This window comes from Carassius carassius, chromosome 22 (assembly GCF_963082965.1).
Source record: "Carassius carassius chromosome 22, fCarCar2.1, whole genome shotgun sequence".
Classification (NCBI taxonomy): domain Eukaryota; kingdom Metazoa; phylum Chordata; class Actinopteri; order Cypriniformes; family Cyprinidae; genus Carassius; species Carassius carassius.
The window spans coordinates 16871612-16897114 of NC_081776.1; the positions used below are offsets into that span (position 1 = coordinate 16871612).

At 34.4% G+C, this 25503-nt stretch overlaps 1 protein-coding gene across 2 annotated transcripts in view; it reads left to right on the forward strand.

Moving 5' to 3' along the window:
- LOC132099060 (scm-like with four MBT domains protein 2) overlaps positions 1–25503 on the forward strand; it is a 31224-nt gene that overhangs the window by 3432 nt on the left and 2289 nt on the right. Inside the window, exons 2-18 of one of the 2 annotated variants that reach the window (XM_059505484.1) lie at positions 2133–2227; positions 4236–4476; positions 9129–9149; positions 15885–15973; positions 17444–17687; positions 19291–19388; positions 19505–19606; positions 19757–19904; positions 20414–20496; positions 21632–21758; positions 21911–22024; positions 22610–22652; positions 22852–22916; positions 23056–23195; positions 23600–23709; positions 24987–25162; positions 25335–25498. In XM_059505484.1, coding sequence (XP_059361467.1) covers positions 2135–2227; positions 4236–4476; positions 9129–9149; positions 15885–15973; positions 17444–17687; positions 19291–19388; positions 19505–19606; positions 19757–19904; positions 20414–20496; positions 21632–21758; positions 21911–22024; positions 22610–22652; positions 22852–22916; positions 23056–23195; positions 23600–23709; positions 24987–25162; positions 25335–25498 — 2058 coding nt within the window. In that variant the 5' untranslated portion in view covers positions 2133–2134. The remainder of the gene's footprint in view (positions 1–2132; positions 2228–4235; positions 4477–9128; positions 9150–15884; positions 15974–17443; positions 17688–19290; positions 19389–19504; positions 19607–19756; positions 19905–20413; positions 20497–21631; positions 21759–21910; positions 22025–22609; positions 22653–22851; positions 22917–23055; positions 23196–23599; positions 23710–24986; positions 25163–25334; positions 25499–25503) is intronic. The other variant, XM_059505485.1, reaches the window with a different exon arrangement.

Sequence of the window (25503 nt, forward strand, 5' to 3'; positions counted from 1 at the left end):
TTACAACATCCTAAACTAAACATTAGACAGATGAACACGCAGCTATAACAACTCTTCTCTCCAATTTGGGTGATTCAAATGGATTATTAAATGTGTCTCAGACTGAAAAAGGCCAGAGCAAGAAAAGTAATGCTACATTGTGCTCTGATAATCTTTTAATTCCCCTTCCACAATTTAACAAATCCTGGATTAGAGCGAGAGAGGACTTCTGGCTCAATATGATCTTAACGATAGGACGGCCTGCCTAAAATCTGAATTCACTCTGATAAATCCCACATCATAGATTTGGCTTGATAACTGACTTTATTCCCACATCTTCAGTCTGGAGATGTCTTTCCACCCACAGGCCCAACTGCATTGGCCAAACCACAACGAACCCACAATCAAGACATCCAAATGTCAGCAGCAATGAATACGAAATATTAGTTTGTCATTCAAACATTACTCATTGAACAAATATTGCCAACAAAAAAATAACCTCTCATTATTAGATTGCTTTCTACACTAATAATTTAAAAAGACTTGGTTACTGTTGTAATGGTCAACAGTGTTATTTTTACTTAAAATAAGTTGATGAGAAGTGGATCACATTTCTGTCTGACAGCAGTTTGGATGCAGATTCCCATGAAACTGGAAAAAACACATTTTCCACATTTAAAGCCCACATACTGTAAGTCACAGCGAATCCTTGTAATGCCATTTCCGCTTTGATTCTTGTCTTTCTTGACCGGGTTAGTGTGGAACAACGCCAGAAGTATCTGGCAGTGGAGTGACAGAACCGTAATATTTTTCTGTGGAATTGGTCTGCTGTGTTTATAACACACACACACACACACACACACACACACACACACACACACACACACACACACACACACACACACACACAGATAACGATACACTGTCATCATGGCATATATTGAGTGAGTCATTTACAAGGAAGTGGTTTCAGTGTTTAAGTGCACTTCTCATTCTTAGTTCCATCTGAAACCAGAGACTTCAATAGAAGAAAAATACTTTAGTGTCACATTGAATGCATTATTTATTGCTCTTCACTCTAAAAAAAGATTCTTTGCAGTACTTTCAAACAACATTTTTGAATCAGTTTGCTTGTATAGTGTTCATGAGCTGTGTTGAATGAAATTATTGGAAATAAGGGAAGGAACGATGGAAAATGCAAACATTTTTAAAGGTTCTTCATATCAGTATGATGGTTTCTGGCTTCTTTAAAGCACCAGTATAGATGCTTTTCTGAAGAACTAGAGATTTAAAAATTAAAAAAATAAAAGTGTTGACCTTTATTAGCCCCAAATGGAAGCTTTATTTTTAAAGAAAGGTGTATTGGGCTTTGAAGGAACCTATGTGAATCACAGGTGTAGCTTGTGATAAATCTGCATCTTTATCACACAGTCAAGAGTAAATGTTGTAGAATTGTAACCTTATTTTAGTTTTAGTGCACTATTCTTCACATTTATTTCTGTTTAACTGAGCTGTATAATCATTTATCTCGATCGATGTGCTTCACTGCTCTTGAACACTGTCACCTAGTCATAGCTAGTATTAAACATGAAAGTCCTCCCCATCTTCTCCTTGTTTTAGATGAATTAGGGCTGTGCTCAGCATTAGGAAAACACACTAATTTGATTTTTTTTCATAAATGGTGTCATGTAAAACCCGAAATTTTTAGTATATTTATTCTTATAATAATGCTATCAGACTAGGTCTTTGGTCAAGCTAGCAGAAGAGAGAGATGTGGGAGTGAAAAAACAAAGCATATTATTTGAACTAGCATCGCATTTTTGTGTGAAACTAGATATTCAATGAGAAAAAATCTTGGGCGGAATTAGATTTTATGAGGAATTAGATTTAACTGACCATAGAAGAAACCAGTTCATTTTACTCACTATAGAGCACATTGGTGATATAGTGAAAACGCAACCCATACTTGAGATAAGAATAGAATTGGGACACATTTTGGAACACAGTGACTCACATTTGCATCGCACAGAATATGGCTAGTCCGAATATCTAACCAAAATAATACCACACCATTCCAAATGCACAAAAACGAACAGTGCTAACAACAAACTCTAACATGAACACACACTTACTCTGTCTCTCTTTCCTAGCAGGCATGGATTGTGTAGAGGAGGAGGTGGATTTTAACTGGGAGGAGTACCTCGAAGAGACCGGAGCCACTGCTGCCCCTCACACTTCATTCAGACATGTACGTTAAAATACACTCTAGCATTCAAAAGTCTGGGCTTTATTATTTATTTCAGCAAGGATTTGACTTATATTGTTACAAAAGATGTTTATTTTGAATAAATGTGGTTCTTTTTAACTATTTATTCATCAAAGAATTCTGAAAAATAAAGTAACACAGTTTCCAAAAAGATGTTAAGCAGCACAGTTGTTTCCAGCATTGATAATAAATCAGATGATTGAATGATTTCTGAAGGATCATGTGACTCTGAAGACTGGAATAATGGGGCTGCATAATTCAGCTTTGCATCACAGGAATAAATCATATTTTAAAGTAATAAAGTAATTATTTCACACTATTTGTTTTTACTGTATTTTTGATCAAATAAATGCAGCCTTGGTGAGCATAAGAGGCTTATAAAAAAAAAAATATATATATATATATATATATATATAAATGTATAAAATCTAAGAAATCATTTATATTTTAAAGTATCTTAAAGAAGAAAATGTTTATTTTAAGTTCTGGTAATTAGTAATTGTAATAATTTTTCACCATATTGCTGTTTTTACTGTATTTTTGATCCAATAATTGCAGCCTTAGTGAGCATAATACACTGGCTTCAAAAATATTAAACTGCCCCTATTACAATGCCATTTTTAGAGTTCCTAATATTGTTTTGAAAGTCTCCTACAATAGGTTTACATGCATGCAAGGTCAAAAAACGTTTTTGTTTTCTCAAAATATGTATTTAATATCACCTCATTTTCCAATGATTCTCAAATGAAACGTTCAAAGAAGGTCTAAGCTTCAGTCTCTCTAAACCCCTCCTTTCGGTGAGCCTGCTCTTCTCTGATTGGTCAGATGGCCCAGTCTGTTTTGATTGGTCTATGGCATACAGCGTGTGTCAGAAACCATACACCCATTACCATGCTATTTTGAACGCTTGATAAAAAATATAAACATTTGTTATTTATTATACTTACACTTTGTGATTCAATGAGCCAGCTTGTCCAGATAAACTGGATATGGAGTCATCTTTCGAGAGTTAGCGTTTTGTGAATCCTGTGTTGAACTTACCGAGATTAGAGAAGTAGTCATCAGTAAAATGACGGGAACACAAAAATAAATGGGATTATGCAAATGTGTAACCCTGTGACATGTAGCCGTCCTTGAAGTGGGATTCGAATGACTAATGACTCGTTTAGGCTGATCAAAGTCGATTTTATATTTTGGGAGGCAATAGCTTTATTTATCGTCCACTTTCAGCTTTAAAACTTTGCAGATCGTTTACATTCACACACAGTGGCATTACACACTGCATGAAAGGCAATATTCGAATAACATTATAGGGGCACTTAAAAAAAAAAAAGCTTACAGACGCCAAACATTTGAATGCATTTTGAATTGAATTGATGATATTGTAAATGGTGTGAAAGTTACTTTGTAAAAGGTAGGGGAAAAAATGACAGATTCAAACATGGGCACATTGTGTAACATGTTTCACTTCAAAATCAGGAGCAAGGTTAAAAATACAACCCAAAAAACATGAAATACAGGTTTGGTGCTGCGTTGGGTCCTGAGAATTACACACATTTATTTAACGGTAACACTTTACAATAAGCATCATTAGTTAACTCCTTAAGTTAACATGAATTAAGCATGAACAATACTTGAGCAGCATTAATCTTAGTTAATGTTGATTTCAAAATTTATTAATGCATTATTAAAATCAAAAGTTGTGCTTGTTAACATTAGTTAATGCATTGTAAATTAACATGAACTAACCGTGAACAACTGTTTTTTCTTTCTTTCATTAATTTACATTAACAAAGATATATAAATACCGTTATACATGTATTGCTCATTGTTCGTTCATGTTAGTTAATGCATCAACTAACATTAACTAATGGAACCTTATTGTAGAGGGTTACCCAGTGTTTTGAGACCATCAATAAGCCCATATATTTTTCATGTAAGAATGCATCAAAGTCTTATTACATCACACTAATCTGACTAAACCTTACAGGTGGAGCTCAGTCTTCAGAGCAGTTTTCAGCCCGGAATGAAGCTTGAAGTAGCTAATAAGGGCAGTCTGGACACATATTGGGTGGCCACCATTATAACCACATGTGGTCAGTTGCTATTGTTACGCTACTGTGGCTATGGCGACGACCGCAAGACTGACTTCTGGTGTGATGTCATGACAGCCGAACTTCATCCTGTCGGCTGGTGCGCTCAGAACAACAAAACGCTTCAGCCACCTGAAGGTAAGGCGCGAGTGCACACCTTTAGAGATACATATCCATTCAAACATAGAAAAATCTCATGATGAAACAGTCCCTCCTGTCTAAACAAATGACATCCCCCCGCCCACACACACACAGCTTCTTGCTTTGCATGTAGCAAGTCCACCTTGTTCAAATAACAACAGAGAGTTTAAATATTTGTGCTAATCAAACAAAAAATGCAAAGTTGTTGGAAAATAAAGACATTGTCCAAAATACAATACAATATTTATTTATAAAGCACACCGAAGTTGACCAAAGTGCTGTACAGAATAGAACAAAAACATAGAAATAATAATAAATAAAACAAGACTTTCAACTTTAAAACACAACAATATTAATAAAAAATATTTTAACCAATGATCAAGGGGTATTGAAAGCTGGAGATAATACATATGTCTTTAGAGCAGACTTAAAAGTAGAAACAGAGGGAGTGCGATGATTTTACAACATTACTGATCTGTTTATCATAACACATTTTATCATAACATAAGTTATGATCAAACAGAACGCCCAGTTTCATGGGCCCGGAGATCCACAAATAGAATTATTTCAATTTATTTTATATATTTTTTGTAAGTTAGAAAATTACTCGAAAGCCAAAGCTTAAGTTATTGTAAGTAGGCCAACAGTGGTTGTAAGCCATTTTTATCATTATGCTTTAAAGGAAAATAGTTCTGAGTATCATCAGCATATAGATGAAAGGATTCTCTATATCCGTTAAAAATGGAAGCAAGATTTTGTGAGAATTTGTGAGCACTGTAATGTCTATAACAGCTGGAAGTGGATTTAGGTTTAAGTGGATCATTTTCTTCCAAAGATGGGATTGATTCTTTTGAAATGGAAGCATGTTATCAGTATTATTCAACAGACCATATCATTTTTTTTTTTTCATGAACTGTAACCTGGATTTTCAATGTTTGCCAAGCAATGGTTAACAGTCAGAATTCTTTATAATAATCCAGCACTAGCTATCTTGTGCATGTTTACACTGTTAACACTTTCTATTATTATATCAATCATTATTATTGATAAGTTACACATTTGTTGAAGATCTTTCTCTGTCTTAAAGCGCAGATTCATTAGAGTGGAATAAAACATAATTAGAGTTAGAAATGAAATTCTTGGAAAGTGTGGAGTTAATGTAGAAATTGCAAAAAACTATTTGATAAAGAATAGAAATACAGGACAGATGTGGGTTTATTGAAATAAATATCTACTGGGCCAGAAATAAATTATAATTTAAAGATTAAAATTATATTTCATATAAATCTATAGTTTTTAAAATAAAACTTAGATCAGTTTTTTTTATTGAAAAAGATTGTTAATAAAAACCTGCAGAAGTCATGGCAATTAACCAAAAAATATAAAATAACAAATAATGCATTTTTGTTTATTGGAAAAATAGAGTGCATATTATTTGTCTTTATACTCAGATGTACAATATATATTTTTTTTCCCACAGTACAATTTCGATAAAATTTTTTAAAAAAAATTTAAAAATCCATATCCAGCCGTCACAGATAAATGGACGAATTTCTATTCATTGGTCCAAGGTAGCAGCATCTAAACAGACGTCTGTCAGATCTTAGGCTGCAGGCCACAGTCATGACCTTTTTAGGGTTACAGCATTCATTGTTTTACAGAGATATAGCAGAACTTTGCTGTTTGCCCACTGCGCATCCTACAACAGATTTGAGATTTGAACCCTTAAACATGCAGTGTATAACGTCCACCTCTGGATATTTGCAATGCTCTCAGATCTATTGTATTTTATAATATCATTGAATTCTACATGCTATGACATTAAGACTTAAAATGTTATAACCTAAAAACAGGTTATAACAGGTAATCTGACAATGACCTGATCTCCTCCAAGACATCTTAAATCATAATTTGGTGGATTTGCTCATGTTTGACCATCTCAATATCTTTTTGAATCACTCCACACTTCAGAGAATGGGTATCATTCAATTTAGTTTTGTTTTTTTAAAGAGAAACTAGCTAGTTGGTTAAACCTGTCTTGGGAGAATCTGACCATACCGGTTTTGCCCATATTAGAAAAGGTTATTTTGGCAAAAAAGGTTTTGAACGAGAAAGATAATCTGTTGAACAAACTGTTCTGTTGTCAGACGTAAGCCTGAATGTTCAAGACACAATAGGGGCCGATGCTGAGCCCAATTCTGGCAGGATCATTCTAGTTGCTTGGGGACAATACTGAATTTTAATAATTCTGAATATTGCATAATGGTGTTCAGTCATGATGGATTGCTTTAAAGTGATCGTTCACCCACAAATTTAAATTCCGTCATCATTTATTCACCTTCATGCTGTTTCATATACTATAAACTGTCTGATAAGCAACATGCATTCAGTTTTAGAATGACATGAAGGTGAATAAATGCTGACAGAATTGTATTTTATTTTTATTATAAGGTGTGCGTCAGTAGCACATTCATATTTTTCTCTCTTAACCTTATATATTTCATATAAACTTGATCTCAGATAGTGATACGTTGCATTCTGCCATTGTCACAAGATCATCATGAAGGCATGGTTTTTTTTTGTGATAAGGACTAGCTGTCTGTATATTTCCCCACTTTTTACTGGATGCATCTCTTAACAAATGAGGAAACTACGCTTCTGGTATTTGATTGCAGAATTGGATTTTGTAATTCGTATTTAAGATTGACGTGTTTATTTCATCCATTCATTATGCATATTAAAGGAACATTCCAGGTTAACTGCTCTATGCAGTTCAGTATGCATAATGTAAAACTCAACAATTTGTGGAATGCTGTCAGTTACTACTGAGAATACTTTCAATTTGACCTCAGTTAGAAAAATAAATGTAGGTAATCCACTTTCAATGTACACCCTAAAAAACAATGTTTTAGCTAAAAAATAAAATTAAAAATAAAAAAAACAATAAGAGCAACAGTTTGCATACATTTTTTCGAGTTATGACAACTTCTAATGAAATCATGTTCAACCAACAAACTAAACTGAGGTTAATAACTTAATAATTTTTAAAAACTAATGGATTTTACATTTAAAATGTAAATCCACAGCTTATGTACAAGTTGTCACTGGCATTAGCGCAGTCATTGCTAACAGAGTCAATGTAGTGTTTACCTTCATGTGGTCTACTCTTCAGCACAACGGTAACCACAAAAACTTCAACATAACAGAAACGGTTTAAAATGTCAAACAGAACAGCATTAAACACTACCTTTCCTTTTACAAAAAAAAATAAAAAATTAATAAATAAAAAAAACCTTACCTAACACTTAATTTCAACATTTATTTACCTTATCTAGTCCTATGCAAAGCATGCTGGGAGCTAGAAATCCACTGCCTAGTTTCCAAAGTTAACGAGACTTCCAAAGTTACTTTAACCTATTTTTGAAAGAAATTCAGTCAACGCCGAAATACGAGTTTAAATTAAGTTTAATCAACATTATTATGCCAACTGAAGTCATCAAAATAATGTTTGCAGCTTAAAAGCTTTAACTAAATGATTACATTTTAAGAATGAATTCATTTTTTATTCGTAGTTCCTATTTATTCCGATGTAAAGTTGCTGTTACTGTCAAGCAATCAGTCTGGTTTTGTGTGTATGTGTGTTTTCAGAAGAAACAGATAAAATCTGTGTTTGCATTTCTAAGATAAGATGCAGTCAGACACAGTCAACAATTGCCAGAAGCTCCGAAGCAGGATTCGGTTTCAAAGAAAGTTCAGTTAGCGGTTGAAATATTCTCCAAAATGGTACTGCGATGTTAAAGATTGCAGGTGTTTCAAAACCCATTGAAAATGGCTTGACTGGTGCACTTGGCGTTCCTGTGTTGATGTGATGAAACAGGAAGTTGGGGCAGAACATAGTACAGCACTCCCTCCCCTTTATATATAACAGCCAATGCCTTTAATGTACATCACAGCCCAGTAAACCACACACAGCCACTTCCTTCACAAAGAAATATAGGTAACGTATTACAATTAGCACTAAAAATAAACCATAACAGCTACTTGCTATGAGAGGCTTGATGGTATTTATAATGATTTTATCATTTAGAATTAAAATGCTCATTCTGCAGATCATTTATCTGGACATTAACATTTTTGGTTTGCTAACAAACATTTAAAAAGTTTCTTTTGTTGCGTTTACACAAGATGTTAGCCTCAAAACTCATGTCTTTAGGAGAAGGTTTTTACATTAAAATCATTCAGCCTGTGAACGATGCAACACGTCATACTGTAATTTACGTCATGTGTTTTGACAGGAATATAACTGATGGTAGAAACAGAGTTTAGTATTTAATCGAATGGTTTATGGACAACTTTTGTAATCATGACACATTAACATTAGCAATTTTCATTACATTGAGTGCTAGAAGATATGTGTATTAAATGCAATTAAATGCCATTAATTAGGTTTTATAGTGTGTACAGAAGCTTCATTTTAAAAAATGTGTAGGCACAGCCAGTAATATTGTCTGTTTAACAGTGTTTAATTAGCGCCTAAAGTAATGTTTTGTTTGTATGCACACCTTTATGAGTGTGTGTGTGTGTGTGTGTGTATGTTTAGTCAGTGTGTACTCGTTGGTCATCTTTGTTCCTGTCTGTTTATTTCTCAGATAACGTTTACCTCAGAGCAGGTAAGCCGAGCCTACTTCTCTCTCTCTATCTCTATCTCTCTCTCTCTCTCTCTCTCTCTCTCTCTGTCTGTCTGTCCTCTTTTCTCTCAGACCAAGGGCAAAGGTTTGCTTTCAACATTTTCAAATCAAATAGGCAAAAGCACCATGTTTTCACCACTGTTATAGCTAAACCGTTATTTAGAAAGAGTATGAATATGTCGGCGTTTGTAAGGTGTAGTTCGCCCCAAAATGGAAATTTAGCATTATATCACTGCAGTGTGTCTTCTGCAGTGAATGGGTGCCGTCAGAATGATAGTCCAAACAGCTGATTAACACATTAATAGACACGACTCATATTTTGTCCAGAAGGGACAGTTTGAAGTTAAAAAGCCTTAATGTGGAATGTTTTTATCAGCTTTTATTGTGACGGCACCCATTCGCTAAAGAGGATTTATTAGTGTAATGCTACAGTTCTCTAAATCGGTTCAGATTAATAAAAAAACTAATTTACATATTTGATGGGTTAGTTAATTTTAGGCAAATTAAAATTTTCTAATTTGTGTACGTAAAATGTGTACAGCTCTTGTTTGTTTTATACACTGTGAGTGAGTCTAAAAGTCACTAAAATTATTTAAAAAGTTTTTTTTCTTCTTTTTTTCTCATCTTTAAAATTAGGATGCATATATATGTAAGTGAAAAGGTGTCTAAAGTTATGGGACAGAAATCTAATTTTATCACACATACATCTGTGTAACTCTTCCCTTAGATCATATACACTTAACTGCTAAATTCAGTCATCATCTTTCCACTCTTGGAGTTCCTTCCTTGTGTAACAAACATTTCAAAGCTGCTCTTTTCCATGCAACAAAAGCCATAATAATAACTAGCTGTTTGACTCTGGTTTGCCTGTGTTGTAATAACACTGGTATGTTAGAATTTGAACGTGGTTCTCCTTTCACACTGAGCAAAAACTACTCTATTATTAGTTCTTTCAATAATAGTTCTTAAAAAATTCTTGAAACTCCTGCGAACCTACAAAATGAGAAACTGTGAAGGATATTCGATAATGACTCCGCTTTGTTTGAAATGAATTGCAAGTAATAATTGACAAAAAATTCTTGACTGTCTGTTATTTGGTTCTTTATTTAATGAGTGAATTCATATATATATATATATATATATATATATATATATATATATATATATATATATATATATATATATATATATATATGTGTGTGTGTGAATATTCTGATTCCATACTATTATTATTGATTCAGTTAAAAACAGTCTCAAATTATCGATTTCAAATGACCAACAATGAAGTGATCAGAGAAAATTATAACTACCAAATTTCACTCAACTTGCAGGTAAAAGTTATTATATCACTTAAGACTTATGGAATATGGCACACTGGTCATATTGACTACTTTTATGATGAATGGTGTTTTTATAGTTTAAAAAAATATACGTTTAAAAATAATAGTTTTTTTTTTGCTTAAAAAGCTCCAGTCCCATCATTGTTTGTGTATGAAAAAGAGCGACTATAGCATTTTTTTTTATTATTTAATTTCCCCTTTTGTGTTTCACGGAAGGAAGGAAGTTGTACAGGTTTGTAATACCGCGAGGGCGAGTAAATGGTGACAGAATTTGAGATTTTTGTGAACTAGTCCTTTAACTTTGGTAGATACACATCATCTCGCATGCACACAAATCTATGCCCATGTCTCTGATGCATGCATTATCTGTTGTTCTGGGTCTTTTTCTATATTTCTCATCTCATCTTTCTCAGACATCCTCTAGAATTCCTCTTCTTTCTCATAATGTCTTTTTTTTTCAATCCCTGTAGCATTTTCTGTTTATCTTCCTTCCTTGTTCCTTATGCTTGCTTGCTCAGGTCTGTGTATTAGATAATGTGAATATGAATGAGAGTGTGTGAGAGGTGTGAATTTAAGTTGGTTTCAGCTTGAGCTTGTGTATTTGCATGAATTTGTGTAGCTGAGACATACAACTCCGGAGGTCATATGTAAAGCTACTTAGCCTGGCATGCTTCACTTGGTGCACGCACATGGTTGCACGTATATCATGCTCTGTGAAACCCTTTTTACACCTTTTTTCTGTTTCCGGTGCAAAAACAACTGTTAAATGAAAAACATTATGCATACTGATAAAAACAGATCATTATTTATATACTATTACCTCTATAGAAAAAATACCAGATAAGAATACAAAACAAATAATACAAATAAATTAAAGAAGACAGAAAAAAATAGATAACTAAATGAATAAGTAAATATAAAAAAAAATTCTAATATATTTAAAATAATAACATTTAGGCATCTCAACATTATAATGTACACTATGAAACATGAATAAAGATTTGATCCCTAAACTCATAAATGTAAAATGCTAAATTGGGAAGATATTTCTACATTTTACCATAACAAGAATCTCTAAAATTAATAAATTAATTCATAAATTAAGTTATGTTTTGTCTGTTCAAATACCATTTTTTCTCTTTTTCTGTTTCTAGTCTTTTGTGAGAGTTGTGTGTGGGTCCTCGGTTTCTCCTGACTAGTGAAGCTGCCCGCTGTTCTTGACAAAAAGCCTTCAGGTCCAATCAGTTTGTTGCCTTCCCAGCATGCTCTGCACATTTCATTTCTTCCCCACAGTGACTTAATGATTTTGAGATTCAGCGTTGGTGCTCAGGACAATTGAGGGACTTGTACACAACAATTACAAAAGATTGCAAGCAGTCATTGATTCTCAACGAGACGCCACATGATAACAAGAACCGGGCATATGCAAGGTTTTGAAAAAGATCGGTTGACCTTATCTGTTATGTTTTACTCACCCTCAAATGATTCCCAACCTGTTCTTTATCTGTTGAACACAAAAGAAGATATTTTGAAGAATGTTGGTAACTGAAAAGTTGATGGTAACCATTTTTTCCCCATACTGTGGAAGTCAATGGCTACCATCAACTGTTCAGTTACCAACATTCTTCAAAATATCTTCTTTTGTGTTCAACAGCTGAGAAAGCCTCATACAGGGTTGATTTTGCATGGTTTTTTTTTTTTAAATCAGGAAAGAGTTTTTTTTTCCCTGTGGCAGCATGTATCCATAGAAATTAAAGCCTGTTCACATCAAGAATGATTACTATAAACTACAACAATAACTATATTAGCATCCACACCAACAGACGATAGCGGTTTATTATAAGTGTGTGCTGCAGTTCTTTCATCTGCTGCTTTAAAGCAGGATGGATGCTGATTGGCTGTCAATGTTTATAGCATTCATCGGATGGAAAAATTATTCTGAAAGTGGTGTGGACTCTGCTATCCTTTTAAATTGAGTTAATTAGTTTTGAACTTAATTTACAGTTATTGTTCTTGGTGTGAATGGCCTTTAATATGTATTTAACTTAAGTGTAGACTTTCAAATTTTTGAATAATACCTGTTTTCTGTATAAACTGAATCAATTATTCATTCATTCATTACGTTTAATAGCCAATAAGCCTAAAATAAGCTACTAAACTCACAAACACACACACACACACACACACACACTCAAGCACACAAGGCTCAGGGTTAATCGTGTAAATATGTGTTGAATTAGCATTGTCATGAGCTAAAGTGATGAACTGAAGAGTGTGGAACACACAGCTGGGGGGGTAGTTAGCATGGCAACGGCCGCACACACCCGTTCTAGCGCTACTACTGCTAGCGATTAGCGTACACACTTGTGCTGCAAAGATTACACACCGAGACACAGCGGCATTCTGCCACAAGCACTCATTCACACATACAACTTTTTCTCTTTGTAGCTATCAGTGTTGGTCCTGAACCAATACTGTGGTGGTTCACCTTATTTCATAGCCACTTCTGTGATGGTTTTATATAGTGAGTAGTCTTTTTGATTCAATAGTGTGGTTTGGCACACTAATGCATTTAACCTTAATATAATATTTCTGTGGTCAGATGTGATTGTTAAATCCCATGCAGGGACAGAATGACTGCTTGTGTATGTTTAAAGTGATTTAAACTCATTGTTATGCTTGTATTAAAAAATGAAAGTTTGGATATTACATCATTAAACCCTAAATATTAATAGTCTAAATGTAGTATTTTTTTGGCAGCAATTATAATATCCTAAAAACCATAAACCAGTCAAATATCCTGATTAAGCAATGACCTTTTTTGCTGTTAAAAATACTATCCTGGATGTACTAGCTGTTGGCAGGCAAACAGGAAATCGTATCATCCTCTTCACAGACACAGGACAGGTTGTTTCTACTGAACCAGTGAGTCAGTATCACAACGCTATTCTCCCTTTAACACAGTGTTTTGTTCCCCTTCCTCTCTTGAATAAGTGCTTTGATTACACGAGCGAGGGAAACTCTTTTAAATCTGGCAACGCTGTTTATAGAAGAGTTGTTGGAAGATATGCAAATCTGCTTTTGCAAAATGAATATTTGCATAGAGGCTCCCTAGTGCAGAAAAGAGGAAATGCAAAGCGGCTCATGTGTCTCCTTGAGTTATTGTAAATTATGCATTTCTTTATTTGATCCGAACAAGTCGGTGCAGCCAAAAGAAACAAAAGAAAAAAGGCCACAATGGACTTTACACTATTTACATCTACATAGACACAATCCCATAAGAAAGAAAAATAACAAATGAGATCTTGTTAATATCCTTCTTGTTTCTACAAAGCAATGATATTAAATAGAGCAGATGCCAGCTGTGTCTCAAACTGTGGTCATATTTGCCAATGTGATAAAGTCTGTAATCAAAAGATGCTATAAAGAATTTTAGAAGCAACATTTAAACCATAATGTAATACATTTACCACAAGATGTATATTTTAAAAAGTAAACAGTTGTTATAGTGGCTGTAATTAGTAGTTAGTAGGCAACTAGTTAAAAGAGAAAATAATAGATATAGGAAGATGCATCCTGTTTAAATGGAAAGCTCTGACGCCTGAGCTTCTGTTATTAAAAAAAGCATGATGACAAATTTAATGTGTATCTGTAAAAATAGTTGCTCTATTGCGGCCTGTAAAGCATCAAGGGGAAATACAGACAACACAATGACAGAGCAGATACACCGCAAAACAAATCAAGTTTACTCACTGTTTGTTTGCCCCAATTGAACCATAAATCGTAGTCTCTTTAATTATAATGTAATAACTAATACTAACTTGCTCAGACTCTGAAAAGATTTTACAAAACCCTGTAAATTTAAATAAAATGAAACAATGCACTTGAACCAATGGTATATGCAGAAATATCTGTATATGTAATAAACGTATAATAATAATCGTATCGCAATACATTGTCTGTAAATTGTATGCTTTACTGGTAAAAGTGATCTAGATTGAAGGCTTTGTAGCTATTTACTGGAAACAAGTCAACTATATTGAATTATGTTTTGTTGTTTACTTCTGTTAAAATTATTTTGTTATATGCATGTAAAATCTCTCTTTAAGCTAAAACTTCTTAAATAAATCCTCTTCAACAAAAAGATGATCTTTTCTTAAAAATAACATTTCACAAGTAGGATTAATGGCCTTAAATAATAAACAAAAAATTATATATTATATAAATATCATAATATCATAATGTCTTTTTGGCTAATTCTTGTGCATATCAAAAAGTTAGTATTGAATTGACTTTGAGCCTTTACATACAATAAAATTCAACGGTTTCTACTCCTGCCTCTCTTTCTTTCCCTCCGTCTCTCTCTCTCTCTCTCTTTGTTTACTCAAATCCTCCGTCAGGGCAGAGATCACACCCACATGAGTGCGATCATGTGTTTTTGAGTGAAGCAGTCGTGACGTAGCAGGGCAGAGACACTATTTGGCTCTCAGAGTCAAGCTAAGTCAACAACCTAGGAACTTCTGCAGTGTGAATTCTGCTGATGCTAGCGTACAGTTTTGTACGCACAGTGCACAACTTGTTATGATTAATGTGTTGTTGTTCTTCTGTAACACATAACTGGGTAGCACTTTACTGTAAGGAGGTACTGTGTACAATCGTACAAAAAGCATGATGTTTGGGGCTGTTTAGACGTTCAAATGCAGGAACTGACTTCTTGTTATATACATTTGTAATGCATAAATGAATATTTTATGTGGCTGAAACCATAGGGCAGGAAGTAGGGAAATGTTGGAGAGAGGAAGTCTATTAAATGGTATATCCTTATATCTGTTGATGTTAGAGTGTGAACTGATGTTTGAAACAACCATGTTTTCAAGTACGTCTTTCAGTACGTTCTTTAATTTTTAAATACATATATCTGTTACGCTGAATGTTGGACCATTATTTCAAACATATTTTGACATTTTATTTTCACAAAATTACGTGAACCATTAAAGTAAACGCTTTCCTTTAATTTAATATGCTTTTTGTGCATATAAAATCACTTTTGTTTATTTTATTTGATGCAAACGGCAAAAATAGGATATTGACCCGTGTACAGTGGGCTACAAAAGAGAAGATAAAGGCAGAAAATAAAGAGTTATATTAGTTGTAATATTAATAGGGGTTATTAATGCAAAAACCACAAACACACACGCACGCACGCACGCACACACACACAAACAAAAAAAAAACACACACTCAGTCTGTCAATCACACACATGGTAGATACAATCAAATAGCAACATAATTCTATGCACGAAAGTGTGGAATTGTATGTGAATTTGAATTTCTATCATGCAAAACTCTACACCCACTCTTTCTTCATCTCTTTCAGCTATTAAAGAGAAGAACAGTGACTGGACTGAGTTTCTAATCAAAGAGCTCACAGGTTCACGAACAGCACCGGCAAACTTGCTTGAAGGGGTGAGAATGACATTTGTGTTTATGTCTACATGTATATGTTTAATGTACAAAAGTAACTGTTCTTAACATTAACAATTAACAAATTAGCATCTACAGCTTCTACAGCAGAAGTGTCAAAACACCATGTATATTTCCAGCCCTACACATGGAACAAACACTGGGCCAAATATTATTACTGTAGTACTAGCCATATTTATAAGTGACAGATACATTTGTGCCAAATACCATAATTCTGTTTATTAGCTACATAATTACTAAGAACCTCTAAATCATTGCTAAAAGAAAATCAAAATTGGCCTTAATCAGGGCAGACGCCATATTTAACTTAACCTTAATTAAAACAAGACTGTAAAAGATGTTTAAATGATCATGTGATGGGCTTGCTCAACACAGACAATGATTTCCTGTGATTGTCTGTGATTGTAAGTAGGGATGTAATGATTAACCATGAGCCGGTCGAAAATCGATTCAAATATGAGATGATTCAAAACAGTTGAGATGCCAAACAAATCACGATCTTGAGGTGGAACCGACTGTTTTTAGAAAAGTTTATGTGGTATTTTCTTTTTATCTTGCCTCTGAACAATGCATTTTAAAGTAGTGTTTATAAGCGAAGCGCTGCATTGTTTACAGCGGTAACCCAGGAAACACTGTATCACTGCTGTTCATAAGTGCCACCTGCTGTCAGAGAGTGAATCTGCATCTCATTAAGCTCGTCTGCTGTATCCTTCAGATATGTTTTATGCTTTACAATTTCACAAAACTAAAGTCAGAACATTGTTTTTGCTTCAAATTTCAAATTTATACAGTCAAATTTAGATTAAAAACTACTCATGCTGCATGTTTTCTGCATCTTTGTGTGGACCATGATTAGAATCCAGTTGGTGCATCTAATTTTAAATGGAAAGCGCAGACAAAGCCTTAGTTTGTTCATATTAAGAGATTTATTTTATTTGTGTAACTTGTTTGATTCGGGGTTTGTTTTTAAATTTCTATTTAGTTTTGTTATATTTCAATTTCACAAAGAAACGTGCAGCAATAGCCTAATAAAATGACACGTTTTCATTTACTATTAGAATCTCATTTTGTAAAAAAAAAATAAAAATAAACAATGGTGAGAAAATCGAATTGTGAAATCAAAATCGTGAATCGAATCGAATCATGAGTTGAGCGAATTGTTACATCTCTAATTGAAAGCAAAAAACACAGATTAAGTATTAATTATGCACCTAATGTTGTGCTTTAATACTTCATTTTTCATTAAAAAGAGAAAGAAATAAGAAATTGTCCAGTACATCCATCTTTTCAACCCCAAATTATGTATATGTCATCATTTCTCCAGACTCTGAAAGTAAGTTTCTCAGGAGGGTTCAAAGGCAGTATAGAATCACTGTTAAGTTCATAATTCTTGTTATATGATTTACTTGAATAATATTATTTATTTGTCTCTCTCTTTCTCTCTCATCTAAGCCATTAAGAGGTAAAAACACAGTGGATCTGATTGTGGTAGGCTGTATTTTAGAGGTGCGGGATGCATGTGAACCCAACGTGTACTGGGCAGCACGAGTCAAGAGTAACATTGGTGGACGTTTATGTCTCAGCTATGTTGGATTAAATGACCCCGCCTACGACATGTGGATGTTTTACCTTGACACCAGGCTCCGCCCCCTGGGTTGGGCCAAAGAGAATTATCTATCAAACAAACCACCCACAGGTGAGAGTATGAAGCTGTATTTGATCGCTCTAAAGTGACTGAAATAGACTCTAAAATATAGTCATTTTTAATTGAATTAAATGTTACATTAACCATGTCCTCTTTTTTTAATTCAAAGTTTTGAGTTAAAGCAGTCCAGTTCATAGCCATACTTTAAAAAAATGTTTAGGCTTCCCCTCCCATATGCAAATTGTTCCATTGCACAATTGCCAAGCTCTGTGTGCAGCCTGTCTGACTTCCACTCTCTAATTATCATGGATCTGAATTCACATTTCCTTAGAGGAAACCTTGCAAATACATTCAGAATAACTTGTTCAGACAAGTTCTCTCAAGATCTTGCATTTCTGTCAGATATGCTTATGAAATGTGTAAGGAATAACTGATGACAACAGTTACATTTTTTAAAAATTAATGTGCACCCACAGTGGTAATGCAATGATTTGTTTACATCTGAGGTGTGCATTCATTTTTATTCAATGGGCAGGCAGAAACCAGTTATTCAACTTATGTTGTTAACAGATGTTTATCTCAAGACATTTTTCAAGTTGTTACTAGTTCGAAGGCATTGCTTTAGAATTTGCATTGATGACTGTTTCTAAGCAGTTATATTGAGTATATTGTAAGTACAGAATGCTAGATGGATGGATGAAAGTACAGAATGATTGATGGATGGATGGAAGTACAGAATGATTGATGGATGGATGGATGGATGGAAGTACAGAATGCTGGATGGATGGATGGAAGTACAGAATGCTGGATGGATCGATGGATGGATGGAAGTACAGAATGCTGGATGGATGGATGAATGTACAGAATGATTTATGGATGGATGGAAGAAAAGAATGATTTATGGATGGAGGGATGGAAGTGCAGAATGCTGGATGGATGGATGGATGGATGGGAGTACATAATGCTGGATGGATAGATGGATAGAAGTACAGCATGCTGGATTAATGGATGGAATGCTGGATGGATGGATGGAAGTACAGAATTATTTATGGATGGATGGATGGAATGCTGGTGCAATTACAGAATGATTGGTGGAAGAATGGATGTATAGAAGTACAGAATGATGGATGGATGGATGGATGGATAGAAGTACAGAATGCTAGATGGATGGATGGGAGTACAGAATGATTGGGGTGGGTGGGTGGATGGATTGATGGATGGATGGATGGATAGAAGTGCAGAATGATGGATGAATGGATAAACAGAGCTAGAGATAGATGGATAGATAGTGGTTTAATAAACAGTTGAATAAATACTTGGTTGACTTGATGAATAACTGCATGGATGGACGGATGGATGAATATATAACTGGATGAACAGATGGATGAATGAATTCTTAAATGGATGGATGGATGGATGAATATTTGGTTGAATAAATATTTGGAGAGATGGTGGATTGATAAATATTTAGTAAATAATTACTTAAATAAATGGAGAGAAGGATGGATGGGTAGGTGAAGGATGGATGGATGAATAAATATTTGTATGTACAGCATGGATGATGGATTGATGGATGGATGGATGGATGAATAGTTGGATGAATAAATAGGTACATAAGTGGATGGCTGAGCTTGGCTCTCTCTTTCTCTTTCAGATCTGTGTGATTTGAGGAGCAGCTCAGAATGGACTGAAGCTTTAGAAGAAGCCACAGCCGAATCCTTAAAAAGTCCCCTTCCACTGGAGGTCTTCAAGGTATGTGTGTGTTTCAGGAAAGCTGGAGCAATGGGGCATTGTATTACACGAAGCTCTTGATAAATTTCACAACTGATATCTGTATGTGTGTGTGTGTGTGTGTGTGTGTGTTCCAGGATCATGCGGACCTACACACACACTCCTTCAGGCCAGGAATGAAGCTTGAAATGGTGACACCCAAAGAACCCTTCAACATCTGCCCCGTGTCTGTAACTAAAGTATGTTTTTTTTTCACACACACACACACACACACTAGATGAAGGGTTATGCTAGAGGTTATAATTACTAGCCACCTACCCTAACATCAGACTCTCTCTCTCTCTCTCTCTCTCTCTCTCGCTCTCACATCATGTCTTTTTGTTCTGCAGGTCTATAACGAATACTACTTTCAGATCACAGTTGATGACCTCACAGCTGAAGCCACGCCCACATGCGTGGTGTGTCACGCTGATTCACCGGGCATCCTGCCAGTGCAGTGGTGTCTGAAGAATGGTGTTGGACTGGAGAGGCCACAAGGTGGGTGTGACAGTGTTAATGGGATTTTTGCTCTATTCAATTCATTTTTAACTTAATACCAGTCTTTATCGATGCTGTTTGCCTATTATCTCTTTTTTATTTTCCGTTCAGTGTGGTATGTATTTGTATTGCCAAAGCATTTGCACTGCTGCATCAGAGAATAAAATGAGTAAAAGCATTGGAAAATAATAATGGAAAATAAAGCTAGAAATACAAATAAAGTATATATATTATATTTGCATAATTCAATATTTATATAACATTAATAATAATGATAATTTCTTATAAAACAATTATCAAATATAATTAAGGATGAAAGATACATGAAAATACAGTACATACTGTATGTATGTATGTATATATATAGTACAATCAAATTATATTTGCTTATGGTAAATAAATGGTAAATGGACTGCAATTATATAGCATATATAATATGTCTCTCTGTTTCACTCTCTTATCATCTCTCTATCTCATCTGGTTTTTCTCGATGTCCCATCTTCTCTCAGGTTTTGAGTCACAGGACTTTGATTGGGCGGACTATCTCAAACACACTGGCACTGAAGCAGCTCCAGACGTGTGTTTCCCAAACGTAAGGCACTATCTCTCAAATGTTTCCCCAGAGCTGGCTTTTCTTTAGATGATCATGCGTGCGGTTTGGTGATATCTGAACAAGACTTTGGGGATTTCTTCTTATTTAGATAAAGTCTGATGACAATGTGGCAAGTATTGGGTTTCCCCACTGCAATGCTGATCACATTGACACACATAAGGTGCTAAAAGATTATTTTGGTTTTGTGAGAAATACCCCTCCCCTCTTGTTTCCCATTCCTCATAAAGTTCAAAGTTGACTATATGAACAACATATTCGGGGGCTATGAAATTTGATGATTTCCTGGCAAGGCATACACGTCCTAAATCTAACTTCGTTTTGGTTAAACAATATAATATATGAATAAATACATCAATAAAATCTTTTTATTATAAGGATATTATTTAAGAATATATTTACTATGTATTAAGTTGACAGTGTGTCTTTTTTCACCCTTATATTACTTTTTATTACATAAATCTTAAGAGAAATATTTGTAATTATTTAAAATTGGTAAATATAATAAGCATACATACTGTCACAAAGCAGCATTATGTGTGTGTGTGTGTGTGTGTATGTGTGTGTGTGTGTGTGTATAAAAATGTATATATATATATATATATTTGCAAAATGAGATGCATCATACAAAATGCATGTTATTTTTCATTCAGCATTTCATTCAGCACTGTCCTGAATAAGATATTTACATGAAAAAAATGATGCATTAAAGATATATATCTTATTTTGTAAAATCAGTATATTATCCACTGTATACCCTCTAGTCTCTGACATGTAAGCTAATCTTAATTACTAATGTTAAATCATTTTTTTGCATCATAAATGTTACTAGACACGCACAGCTGGAGCACTGACCAATCAGCATCCAGCAGTGGAATTTTTAAATCCCATCAAATTCCACAAATTATTTTGGGATTTGAGATAAAAGCTACAGCTGCAGTTTATTTTGCACCAGTTATAGGATGTAAATGGTCATACGCTTTATAAATCTGTTCACTATTATTTTGGTGGATTCATTATCCTGTTTGTTTTCATTTATTGTGATATGCATTGTTTCATGTAACTGGACACATGGCGCTTCACCTCTGACCTGTTTTTCTGCATTGTGTGTGATCAGGCGTCTCAGAGCAGGGGCTTCTGTAAGGATATGTGGCTTGAAGCCGTGAATCCACTCCAACCTTCCGAACTCTGCGTCGCTCGAATCACTCAGGTCAAAGGTCGACTTCTCTGGGTCAGACTGGAAGGTAGGAATGAACATAGCATGTATGTTAACCTTCATTGCTTGTTATTTAATAGAAATCTTCCGAAGCTATGAGCTTGAAGTAAATACCAAAATATATGACATACTGACATATGGTTGACAGTTTTCACCTGTGCTGTCTGTCTTTGTCTCGAGGTCTGAGCAAGCCGTTACCGGATTGTATAGTGGATGTTGAGAGTATGAATATCTTCCCTATGGGCTGGTGTGAAGCTAACGGCTATCCACTAACACATTTACAAAAGACAGTCTGTGAGTCTTATGGATTCTTTTATGTCTGTGACCACAACATATGCTTTCAGCTTGACATTTACTTTATAAAAAGGAACACATGACTGGCTTATTTTTGGCTTTTTTAACCACACAACCCTAAAACAAATCACAATGCAATGTGTAAAATCAAAATTATGGAAAAATAAAAGACAAAGTCAATACCAGTGATTTTCTTCATGCACATCGTTTGTGCAGACTTTTCTTTGACTGTATTCATGCTGTAAAATGTTTAATTGTTTATGCATTGCTATTTGTAAATGAATTTTGAAGAACACTGATATTTCAATGTTAAAATATTTGATTTGAAAATATACTGTATATGGCTATGCTTTACCAATGAGATCAGTGCAACAGGATGACAATATACTGTAAACCAAGACAACTTTAATAAACCTGTTGCATTTCACCTCTCACTTATACAGAGCATACCTTACTCTGCTCTTTGAAAGCAAACCAAACAAGATTTTTTTTAACCATTTCATGGCATTTTCAGAGAACAGAGAAAAATCATAGAAATGTCCCTATTTTCCCCGGTGAGTCATGTTTTTGTATGGTTTGTTTCAGGTCTGCCTCAGAAGAAGATTGCTGTTGTTCAGCCTGAAAAACAGTGAGTTGATGTACTCATGGACATTTTTTACCACAAGTCTTTCTGTTTGCGTCTAAATGTGTCATGCATGGGACTCATCTACTTCTTGTTTTCTGCTGTTTTTGTTGTCCAAAATATATATCGATGCTGTATTTCTCTGTAGTTTTGAATAGGATGGTAATAACTTGATTTGGATTCATTGATTGATTGATTATTTTAGGTTGGTCCCCTCACAGCCCCCTGATGCCCCTCTTAACCTGTGCTCATCCATCGCCATGGACACAGGTTTTACATTATTTACTACATAGTCTACCAATAATTTCATCAGAGCCTTGCATTTACAGTACAGCCAATTCATTGTCAGCATTATAATCAGAACTGGATTTTATGCTAATCATTGCTATTGCATGTATGCGTTGTCTAGGTTTGGTGAATGGAAAGTACTGTTGTTCTCAGCTCTTCATCAATCATCGCTGTTTCTCTGGTCCGTATCTCAACAAAGGTCGAATCACTGAGTTACCAAAGGCTGTGGGGCCCGGCAAGTGTGCTGTAGTCCTCAAAGAGGTACAATCCTCGCTTATATTGGTAGTTGATTTGTTGCCAATAATAAAGAATTTTAGATGTTTAAAATTTACGTGTATGTACAGCATAAATTAATGTGTAGTTGGTGATTCTGCAAGTTCCCATTTTTATCAACTATTTGCCTTCACTAGTTCATTTTAAATAGGGTGTGATAACTTCATTACAATTCTATATTTAAATGAGGTAATGAAAGTTATGCATCCACAATTATAAGCACTAGTCAAATAGTTTTAGATATATTTCATATCAGCTGCCCGCTAGCTGTAGTGCATATGCACAAGTGTTAGTGCTTTTAGGTGTGTTTGAATTTGTTTGTATATATTTATTTAACGTGATTCATTAAATGAATATCATGATGGATTCATAGTGATGTTATTTTCTCACAGATTCTGACAATGTTAATAAACTCAGCGTATAAACCTGGCCGTGTGCTCAGAGAACTACAGATGGTGGAAGACCCACAGTGGAACTGTCAGGAGGAAACCCTGAAAGCCAAGTATGAACACACACACACACACACACACACACACACACATTCATGTTTACTTAGTCATCTAATTGAGAATATACCAGAGACATTGATTCGTTTTTATGAATCTAATTAAAATGTACCCAGACTAAACCTATCCATAAAAGAAAAGGTTTTGTATTTGTAGAATTAAAATAATTATAATTGATTTTTGTTAAACAGCAATGATAATTGGAGGATTTGTCAGACTTCGCTTACTCCCTATGATATAATACAAATGATCACATTGATGTAATTGTGCACTTGTATGTGGAAAATATCCTTTCTTCAATATTTTCACTTGTGTGTGTGTATATATATATATATATATATATATATATATATATAAATTGTGTGTTAGTATCTAATATTCAATCTGCCAATTAACTTTTTTTTTCTTTTTCTTTTTTACTTTTTGTTGTTGTTGATTCAGTTGAAACCACTCAACTCTAATAGATGACTTAGTTTGCATAATTCGCAATTAATTACAGTTCTATTGTAGTATATTAAAGTTCTACATAATAGTTGAAAAGAGAGAAATAATGACAATTTCACTTTAAAAAAATTACTTCTTTTGTATGTAATCCGGTTTCGGTCATGGTAAAAATGTTATTGTAACCTTTTATCCTTTTTATTTGATTTATTCTGACTCTTTTCTCGCAATCGTGAGTTTATATCTTGAAATTGCGTTATTTATATCTCACAATTCTGAGAAAAAGTCTGAATTGCTAAATATAAACTCGGAATTCTGACATGTTACTGTACTGTGAGTTTTTTTGCAATTCTAACTTCTTCTGAGATTTGCGAGATAAAAACGTTCAATTATTAGTTAATTAGTCGAAATTGAAAAATACTAAATTAAAAATTCAGAGAAAGAAGTCACAATTGCGATGTGTTAACTGGCAATTACGAGTTTATAACTTTCATTTGTGACATAGGAAGAAAAGTCAGAATTGTTAGATGTTCACTTGCAATTGCGAGAAAGAAAGACAAAATTCTGAGACAATTACCTTTTTTTATTCCATGGCGTTAACAAGCTTCCATACTTTTGTCTGATGACTTAAGCTAATCAATTCTTTTAACCTGTTCATTAAAAAGACTTGTGTGTGTAATACTGATAATTTAGCAAACATTCAAAATTAAAGTGCATTCATAATGAACTGAGCTTTCTTTCATTTGCATAATGAGATTTTAAGACAGCTGATTAGCATAGTCATTTGAGGTGTATATCTAAAATGTTTCATTTTCATAATGTTTGTTTATAGATATAAAGGGAAAAGCTATCGGTCCAACATGAGGATCGTCCGAACGGCAGATCAAGTGTCAGAGTTTTGTCGTCGAGTATGCGAGAGACTTCAGTGTTGTCTGAATCTTTTCGGCCCAACAATCGTGTCCGACAAGTGCCCTGAAAACTGCTTCAGTCAGACCAAGACCAAATACAGTGAGTGTTTTACTCCTTTATGGTGATGAGAAGTAAAGTTTGCTCTAACTTGAAATTAAAATGACATATTTCACTTGAGCAAGGTATCATTTTCTCCAGAAACATACACAGATACACTGAGACTCACATGTAGCTCTTGCTAACTGTGCGTGTACAATTATGCCTGATGTAGCATATTACAAGAAGAGGAAAGTTGGCCGGCCAAGTTTAGGGGAGAATGCTCAGGATGGTGACATGACCAAACCAGCGCGACGGCGGAAGAAACGCAAAGCCATCTTTGTCCAGAAGAAACGGCGCACTTCCATTGTAGGATACCAAACCACAGAGTCACCTCAGGTCTG